We start from the raw sequence: 10,168 nt of genomic DNA on the forward strand, positions 1-10,168 counted from the left end.
AAAATCCCTTTGGGGGCGAGGACCGTTTTGAAACCCGACATCTCGTACCTTCGCTGGTCATAAGGTGGACGCAAGAACACCCCGACAAAATCTTCAATGTTCTACTTCGCTATCTTTATTTCAAAATAACCTAAGTATCTAAAGTGGAAGTGCCTGTTCGATTCGATCGCCTCATTCTTTGGTGTGAAAACACATTCTATCTTTGGTGTATTGAAGCTGAAAGTGCTGAACGTTGCATTCGGGTGGGCCTGAAGTTTGTCATTTTTTCAGACGATTGCTTCACTTGCACCGATCAGCCACAATATTAAAACCACCGACAGGTGAAGTGAATGACACTGATCATCTCGTTCCAATGGCGCCTGTCAAGGGTTGGGATATATCAGGCAGCAAGTGAACAGTCAGTTCTTGAAATTGATGTGTTGGAAGCAGGAAAAATGGGCAAGCGTAAGGATCTGAGCAACTTTGACAAGGACCAAATTGGGATGGCTAGAGGACTGGGTCAGAGCATCTCCAACACAGCAGGTCTTGTGGGGCGTTCCCAGTATGCAGTGGTTAGTACCCAGCGAAGTTATCCAAGGAAGGACAACCGGTGAACTGACAACTTGATCATGGGCGCCCATAGGCTCATTGATGCTCGTGGGGAGGGAAGTCTAGCCCGTCTGGTTTGATCCCACAGAAGAGCTACTGAAGCACAAGTTGCTGAAAAAGTTAATGCTGCTGTGATAAAGGTGTCAGAACACACAGTGCATCACAGCTTGCTGCGTATGGGGCTGCCTAGCCGCTGACCGGTCAGAGTGTCCATGCAGATGCCTGTCCACTTCCAAAGGCGCCTACAAGGTGCAAGTGAACATCAGGACTGGACCATGGAGCAATGGAAGAAGGTGGCCTGGTCTGAAGAATCACGTTTTCTTCTACATCATGTGGATGGCCGGGTGCCCGTGCGTTGTTTACCTGGGGAAGAGATGGCACCAGGATGCATTAGGGGTGAAAGGCAAACCGGCCGAGGCAGTGTGATGCTCTGGGTGATGTTCTGCTGGGAAACCTTGGGTCCTGGCATTCACGTGGATGTAACTTCGGCATGCACCACCTACCTAAACATGGTTAGACGGGTCAGAGCTGTTTTGGTGGCACGAGGTGGGACCTACACAGTGTTAGACTGGTGGTTTTAATGTTTGTGGCTGAAACGATGACCCTTTGAGTAAGAATTAACACTTGCAGATAAATAGAGTACAAGAATATAGGCCCCAACAGTGACATTGCTCAGGTACAATTCCTCAAAGAAGTACTTGAGTAAGGTAGTCCGGATATTTTTGTGAACTGAAATTGGCCCATTCAGAAGCCTATTCACTGATAAAATAACAAATGGACAGAAATGGTTAATCCCGAAAAACCCTCATTCCACCAAGAGAAACTGCTGAATTCAGACACAAAAAGCATTTTGCAGAAACGGTTTCACTGCCTTCTGTCGTTTTATTGGAGATGGAAGTTAAGACACAGTTTTTACGGATCCCCGCGCAGACCTGGCAACCCTTCGGTGTCTACAAAGTACTTCCTGTTCCTTCTTTGAAAGCAAGAGCTACACCCATTGTACACGTTTACAAACAAAAGTTATTTTAAAAATAAAAACAAAAATAGAAATAAAAATTTACAACATACACTTGATATATATAATATAGTTTTTGCTCTTTTTTACAGAGGTAAAAATACTTAGCGTAAAAAAACAAGTCTAATTTATTACATGGATCTTTTTTTTTTTTCTTCCTTAACTTTGATTTAAATACACAAGAAGATTAAGAGAATTCTTTTTCAGGCACTTTGTAAAATGGCTCTGGCGTGTGGAGGAAACACTGGACGAGAAAGACGACTGAGTAAGAAGGCAGAACATAAACAAACACACACACACACACACTTCCGAATACCTATCTGACGATGCCCCGCCCCCTTTTGTACATCACACCTGTAATAAGGATGTTAATTGGACAGGTACATTCAAACCAATCACAATTCCTAAATCAAGCCACAGGTCTTATGTAGAGATATAAGGATGGAGATTTTTTTGGTGGGGGGAAAAAGGGGCGGGACATGGCGCACGCGCACACACACACACACACACACACACACACACACACACACACACACACACACACACACACACACACACACACACACACACACACACACACACACACACACACACACACACACCCCCTTGCGTGCATATAAACAGACATGCCCTCTACACGCTCGCGGACTGGCACACGGGACAGGATGCATCAAAACGGACAAACCGAGGAAGGAAAAGGGACATCCTCGTTTCTGGACAAACAGCTCCCACTTGTCTCTTAACTAAAAAAAAAAAAAAAAAAAGGCGGCCGCAGCTTTCCTGCCGCTCCCAGCCAAAATCCCAATCTGTAGCGCCGTCGAAAAGGCAAATGCAAAATGCACCTTGGCGGCGGCTTGTGTTGCTGTTGTTGTTGTTGTTGTTGTGTCGTTTAGTGTTGTTGTGCTTGGACCGGCGAGCTGTAGTGTGAAGCTCTGAGAGCGGGGGTGATTGTACATCACGGGCAAACGGGGAGTCAGGGGGAGTCTTAAACCTGACTGAAAGAAATAACAATTAAAACTTCCTGGAACCAAAAAAACAAAAAACAAAAAAAGAAGCTTAGCGTGCACGACTGTACGTGGATTTGATTTCTCCAAGCCTATCCCCCCCCCCCCTCCCACGTTAAGGCAGAACGGCCAAACTTTGTTTATTTCCTCGCGGCCCCCGAGGTTTCCGTCGATTTAAGCCTTAAATCACGACACTTCAAGTTGACAGTCACACGCGGAGGAAGGATGCTGGCCAAAAAAAACCCCAAAAAACACACAAACAAAAAAAAAAATTCTAGATCCGGTGTGTGTGTTGGTATCTGGCTTCATAAAGGGTGTAAAATAACATTTCACGTGATGCGGCGCAATGCCCCGGACGCCGTGTCGCTCCGTAGTCATAAAACCGGCACCCGGCGCGCGCTCTGTGGCCGGCGTGGGGGTCGATCGAAGAAATAAATAGTGTTAAAAAATATATATATTAATAACAATAATCGTCATCTTTGGGTTATCAGACTAAGACGGTACCCACGTGGATTCTGTGAGAGCTCTGGAGGCGACGGACAGTAGAGGGCCCCGGCTAAGTGAGACATGCATGGAAATATATACGTGTGCATTTGACACACACAGACACACAGACAGACAGACACACACACACACACACACAGACACACACACACACACACACACACACACACACAAAGGCATTGCGTCTGGCTTGAGCTGAACAGATATAGACCGAACAGAACCGAACCGACCGAGACAGAAACAGCCGAGAGAGAGAGAGGAAAAAGAGAAACCAGAGAAACCAACTTCTGTGACGCTGAGTCAGTGTACAAAGTATACAGTACCTGCATATGTGATACATGACATATTAGTCAGCTATATAAAAATACCACCGCCCCCCCCCCATGGAAAACAAAACCGAAAAACCCCCTCTCTCTCATTTAGAAAGCCAAGCGTGGAGGGGCCACGGAGGAGATGTGAGGCGCAGAGATCCGTCCCGTTTGCTGCGAGGGGGAGGTGGGGGGGGAGCTTATCTTTAGCGGGCCGCTGAGGAAAAACAAACAAACAAACAAACAAACAAAAAAACAAAACGGTTTTTGTTTTGGCTTATTTCGGTGTCGAGTCAGGGATTTGTCGAGAAACCCAGACCCCCCCCCCCCCCCAAAACCGAGGGAAAGAGAGGAAGGCCCGGCCGCCTCCGAAAACTCTTCGCCCCCGGTCGCGATGCATCCAACCGCGGGGCGGACGGAAAAGAAAAAAGACGGACCGCACGTTCGTATGCTTCCAAGGCGACATTTAAGGACCTTTCCGGCCGCCGGGCGCCGGAGACCGGGGCGGAAGCCGGAGCCGCCGTTTAAACGCGTCGAAGCCCATCGGCGTGCAGGCCCCTCTCTCCCCCCCGCACCGCCCGCCTCTCTTCCCAACAGCCCTGCGGTAGAGCCGGTTCGGTTCAGGTTTCGGCCCCTGCGCCGGCGGCGCCACCGCTCAGCTGGCGGCCTTGTGCCGGCCCCCGCAGCAGCCGCAGGCGGCCCCCGCGCGGTGGCAGGCGTGCAGCGGGGGGTAGAGGCACAGGCAGGGAGCCACCAGCGACAGCGCCACCAGCGCCAGCCAGCGCGAGCCGGTGCGCGTGCCCTCGCCGCCGCCCTCGCAGGAGCAGGGGTCCGAGTATTCCCCCTCGGGGTCGGACATGCAGTGGTACAGCATGGTGTCTGCCAGCCACATGCAGCTGACCCTCCGGATGCAGGCCCGCACGGGGTCCGGGGCATCCTGACAGCGGCCCCGCCGGTTGTCCAAAAGGTAGAAGGCCTCGCCGCAGTGTTCGCACTGGCCGCGCTCGGCTCCGTCCGCCTTGCGGCCCTTCCCGCCGTTGGCGGCCGAGGAGGGGGAGGGGCCGGGGAGGAAGGGCCGCGGCTGTGCCGACACCACGGGGGAGAAGCCGTGGTGGTAGGGCCCGCCGTGGCCCTTGCCGACCAAGGGTCCGTTGGCGGGGTCCTCAGAGTCCGAGGGCGACAGCGCCGGCACCAGCGGGTACGTGTAGTCATGCTTCTGCGCCTCCGTCTTGGAGAAGTGGACGTAGGACTCGGCGTCGTCCATCTGGATGAACTTGTCGCGCACGGTGGCATGGCGGTAGTCCTCGTAGCCCGTGAGCCAGGAGCGCTCCGGGTGGCGGCCGGGCCGCTGGTCGGAGCCCAACTCCCAGCTGCGCTCGCGGGGGTTGATGCGGACGATCTCCTCGTCCTCCTGGAAGGTCACGTGGCGAGGCAGTCTGGTCAGGGACTGAAGGAGGGGAGAACGAACTTTACACCACAACTTAATTATTCACGACTTAAATTGCATCATTCAAGGAGGCTTTGTCTTTTCTCCAGGCAGAGAGGAAGGGAGGGGTCTCACCTGGTCCAGTAAGTAGTGGTCTGAGAGCCGGTAGGGGTCGTGGAGCTCATGGCGGAGCCCCAGCCTGCAGTTATATCTGTGGGGGGGCGGCGAGGCGTCCAGCTGCTGCAGGCAGCCCTCCAGCCTCTGGGACGAGTTGGACGAACTGTCGGTGGCGTTCTGACGGGACAAACAAACACAGGAAGACGCCTTTTAAAAAAACGCCCGCTGATTGGATAAACCAAACAAATAATTTGGGTGACTGGCAGCCTTGATTGGGGCCAAACTTAAACAGGAAGGGCTCTGAGAGCCGCTCTCGATCGGAGGGAAAAACAAGGACCACAGGCTCCTGGTTAGCGGACCCGTTTTATCCACTTTCATAACACCACGTCTCAAATATCAAAAAAGAAACCAATTGCAATATGATTAAGTTCTAAATATACACCACGGAAAATACGAGCAAAGCCCGTCTTTTCTGTCAACCACTTTAGTCATGAGGACGTAGATGACAGTCCAGATGAACAATCCAAAAACTAAACGCAGAAGACGATTGGGAAGGTAACTTGATACGGGGAAAATACTCAGCGACTATGTTCCAACCCCCACCCCCGATTCTGCTCGCGCTCCAGATGTTTTCCTCCATCCTGTCCCAGCTCTGGAGGAGACGAGAGGACAAAGGATACGACGTGCGCCCGACCAAGGAAGTTGTTTGGTTATGTCACTGCACTCGCAGACGGAGGGAAAGGATTAGATTATAACTGGTAAATTACCCAGAATGCACCGGTCATGCAGAACGCGCGGCTCAGTAAGGTTCGCGCTCGTCCCGGCTCGTTTCATGGGGGCGAGAGGCGACTGGCTTTCCTACAGCTCATCTCCAACCCTGGGGTACAGTACTAAGTTACTTTAGTTAGTAGTGGTTTAGTAAGTTAGATAGTTTAGTTGGTAGTAGTTTAGTTAGACAGTTGAGTTAGTAGTAGTTGAGTTAGTCGTAGTTTAGTTAGTTTGATAGTTTAGTTAGTAGTAGTTTGTTAGTAGTAGGTTAGTTAGTTCGATAGTTTAGCTAGTAGTAGTTGAGTTAGTTAGTTGTAGTTTAGTAAGTAGTTGTTTAGTTAGTAGTAGGTCAGTTATTTAAATAGTTTAGTTAGTAGTAGGTTAGTCAGTAGTGGTTTAGTTAGTGAGATAGTTTAGTAAGTTGAAGTTTAGTTAGTATTAGGTTAGTTAGTTTAGTTAGTAGTAGTTGAGTTAGTAGTAGGTTAGTTAGTTTAGTATAAATTTTTATTTAGACAGTAAACAGCTCCCGTCTAATCTCTATTAAGCCCACGTTTGACATTCTAGACACTTAACCATAAAATAAACTTTATTTCTCTTTTTGACCAATTACTTCCCTTTGACAGTCCTGTCACACCACAATGGTTGTGTGTGTGTGTGTGTGTGTGTGTGTTTGTGTGCGCGCGTGTGTCTGTCTGTCTGTTTTACTGTCATTGCCAGAGGTAAAATACAACATTTGATTTTAATTATTTCCATTCACTGTCAAAACCTCCAGCTTATTGTTGTTCTTTTTGGTCCTACGTGTGGTAAACACCCCACCCATCTGGAGCACCAACTTGGTTAAAACACACGCTATGAATTACTCGCGAGCACTATGAGTCCCAGGCACAGTGCGCGCAGATATTCCTGCTTAGATCTCCGCTCCGTGTCCGCAGCTCAGCTCCCCACATGGATACCACCATGCCCAGAATTTCCCTCGGCCTTCTGACAAAGCCCTCCGAGCAGCCGGCCAAAAATAACATAACATACTGCCTCCATGTCACAGGCTCCGCCTCCCCGTGATGACATCACAAGAGAGGGCGGAGGGGCCAAGGCGTCCCCATTAAAACCCTCCCTCCCGCCCTCTCCCCTCTCCCCCCTCCCCGACTGCAACTAATTCAAAACACAGACTCGAGCTTTTACTGCAGGCCACCAAATGCACAAGGGGAGAGAGAGCGAGGGAGAGAGAGCGAGAGAGAGAGAAGAGGAGTAACTAAGTGATGTTCCACTGTACGTTTTGGGCTAAGGCTGCACGTCTGCTTCCTCAACAGAGGAACTCTGCGTCTCCCGGGACCCAACGAGGACTCTTTCCATAGAGAGAACCAAAGAAGGAAAGACGGAGAGAGAGAGAGAGAGAGAGAGAGAGAGAGAGAGAGAGAGAGAGAGAGAGAGAGAGAGAGAGAGAGAGAGAGAGAGAGAGAGAGAAGAACCATTGAGGAATAATTTAGGAAGTTATGTCCCCCCCCCCCACCCCCTCTCAACATCCAAAGGCCGTAGATCATCAGCTGGCTGCCCTGCTTCCCTGCGTCCGTGGCCGCCCGCCCCGGATCACTTTGTGAAAGGTCGGGAATGGAAGCTGGGGGATTGGTCCGGACCACGCGGAGGAATTTAGTGCGTTCCGTAAGACAGATATACGGTTTATCGACTCGTGCGCTTCCAACATCCCACCGTCCCCGTTTTTTTTTTTACCGGGGGCAGCTTGCGCCTTCTCGTGGTCCGCGCGTCCACGCGGACAAAACAGCGGAGCCAATAAAAAAAGTGATGCCGTGGAGGGGGAGCGCCAACACGGCACAACGCGACGCCTCCACGGAGACGAAAGTTTGGTAAGAGTTAGATAAGAATTCCTAATCTCCGGATCCCCCCCCCCCCCCTTCTGGTATGAGCCGTATGAATATTTGGGGCGCCCTCCTCCTCCTCCTCTTTCACCTGGATGTGTTTATGCGTGACTGGGCGTCCCGACCGGGGGTCCCGGCGGAACGCCTATTAGTCTCAGGCCCTTACAGACAGCCAGAGTCAAAGATGAGCCACAAGGCACTTCCTCTCGTAAATCACCGGGCCCACACTAATCTGAGAAACAGCTGCCGCCGCAGGTTTGGGGGCCTCTCCTGCCCCGCCTCCCTCCCCCTTTCTGGTGAAGAGGGAGGGCGGGAGTTTGACTTCGGGATAGGGTAGGGCTGTGTGTGCGCGCGCGTGTGTGTGTGTGTGTGTGTGTGTGTGTGTGTGTGTGTGTGTGTGTGAGAGAGATGGAAGTTGTAAGTGGGGTGTAAGGGGAGGAGGGGTACAGGAAGTGACCCCGTGACCCTCACTGCCGCTGTGGGTGTCAGGTGACGAGGGGGTGGGGGGGGTTACCCTCACACATACACGCAAACACCCCTCAACTCGAAGTGTGTGTATACATATTTTCAACACCAGAAAAGGGGGCTTAAAAGACCATAAGAGCGTAAATTACAGTTGGCGCCCGTTTACCTGACGGCACATATTATCATACGTGACCCCAGAGCATTTCCTGACGGGTCACATTTGAAAGATCTGTCTCCATTGTCGGATTTTGAAAAAAATTCCAACCAAAACCTCCAAACCTCCCTTACAAATTATCCCCCGGTCCGGCGTCTACTCCACGAATGACTCCAACTGGTTCCACCTCGAACGCCTGTCGTGTTTGGTCTGTTCATGTCAAACGTAGCAGTACTTATAACAGTAAGAGTGAAGCCCGGGGTCTGTGGGCGGATGTAAAGCGTTTGCCGCGCGGTGCAGCGACGGTGCTTACGGTGAAGACGTCGTCGTCCCCGACCTCCGCCTCGTTCTGGAGCGTCGTGGAGGAAGTCGTCGAACCTGAGAGGACAAGACGTCGGAAATATGAGCCGTCTCCTTTAGAACATGGACTCTTCTCGTTATGTATCTGGGGAGGATGTTTGGGCTTTTCCGGTTTGACCGGGGCCCCAATGGCTTTCACGGCCTCAAAAGTTTGGCAAAAATCGAAATTTTGAATATAATAAATACCCCTGGTTTTGTCATGCAAATCAACCCCTCAGAACCTTGTTTCATGTTAATTCTCGTGGTCTCTGGAGACGATAAAGAGTCCATAGCAACACCCTTAACATCTACCAACCCCTGTCATTACATTGGGTAAACAATATTCTCCCCAATATTTTGTCGTTCAAACACATTTATGCCGTTTGACCTCCATGACCTCATTATTTCTCATGACTTCTTTTCCGATCCCAACCCGCCAATTTTGAAGCGTCAATCGAAACCTCTCTGACCCGCCCCGTCTAGTGTGACGACGTACCTTCCGCCAGGTCCTCAATGGCTTTCCGGACGCCCCGGTCGAAGGCCCTGGCGTCGGCCGGGCTCTGGAAAGACAGGCCGCACCTCCGGTCCTCCACCTTCCAGTGGTGAAAGGTGGGCGTGGCCGTAGTGTACACCAGGTCTTTCCTCAGCGGACACTCCAGGATCACCTGGCGGTCACACAAGCAGACGGGCCGATCAGAACCCGCGAGAGGCGGACGAGACGGGCTGAGGACCTCGATCTATTTTACGGCTAAACCTTTGCGGTCGGCTACGGTGACCTCCACAAAGGGATAGCGGCAGGAAAGAGCGTAGAGGTATACATAACTATTTTACATATACCTCCATTAGATAGGAGGATGTATAACCGTCTGGTTAGTTTGGTGGACTGGTTTAAAGCCTAACTGAAGGGCCATTGACAAGTGGGATTTCTTCTCCATACCACTTTCCCACTGCACAAAAAACCCAGTAACACCCACTAACATCCGCCATTTGTCACCAGTGTGAAAGCACCCCGGTTTCAATCCCGGTTCAAGTGACCCGACAATAGACACGGGTTTTAATCAGCTCCACCTCCGATCGGCTCTGACGTGAACAGGTCGCCCGGGTCGACCCGCTCATTTTGGCCCCATTACCCGCGCGGTGCGACTCGCGTTGAAATTCTGGACGCCGGCGCATAAATAGACAGGAATACCTGTGTATCATTCCATCATTTCACATCCCATTTAGAAACCAAAATCAAAACCAGAAGTTATTGGCATTTTTCAACATGCGGGACCATGAAATGTTTTGAGCGTGGGGATCGCACCGTGGGGACCGCGGCGGAGAACCCCCACGCTCCCTGAGCCGAAGGACCGCTCCGCGCACTGTGCTGCTTCTTCCGCAGTGCTGGGTCGTTCACGAACGATCCAATTCTTCTAAACGGCTCAAAATACTTTATTTTCAAGTTTAACAGTTTTATGTCGATGTTTGTTTTAGTTGCTGCCTCCGTTACTGTTTTGTTCCCAATCACAAAACACGACACGCCCCTTTTCCGACCTGTTCATGACACCGAACGTGACTCAGTCGAAAAAAAGCCAATTCTCCTGGCAATGGGAAAGGTGTCAATCATCTT

The 10,168-nt window shown here is 51.0% G+C and overlaps 1 protein-coding gene across 1 annotated transcript in view; it reads right to left on the minus strand.

The window, feature by feature from the left end:
- Positions 1-1,450: 1,450 nt before the first annotated feature.
- Positions 1,451-10,168, minus strand: part of LOC307242417 (sprouty-related, EVH1 domain-containing protein 2-like) — a 21,292-nt gene continuing 12,574 nt past the window's right edge. The window contains exons 3-6 of the mRNA XM_080016883.1: positions 9,056-9,224; positions 8,534-8,598; positions 4,981-5,139; positions 1,451-4,866 (exon numbers count right to left, since the gene is read on the minus strand). Of these exons, the coding sequence (XP_079873009.1) occupies positions 4,075-4,866; positions 4,981-5,139; positions 8,534-8,598; positions 9,056-9,224 (1,185 nt within the window). The 3' untranslated portion in view covers positions 1,451-4,074. The remainder of the gene's footprint in view (positions 4,867-4,980; positions 5,140-8,533; positions 8,599-9,055; positions 9,225-10,168) is intronic.

Source organism: Zeus faber (assembly GCF_960531495.2).
Source record: "Zeus faber genome assembly, chromosome: 16".
Lineage (NCBI taxonomy): Eukaryota > Metazoa > Chordata > Actinopteri > Zeiformes > Zeidae > Zeus > Zeus faber.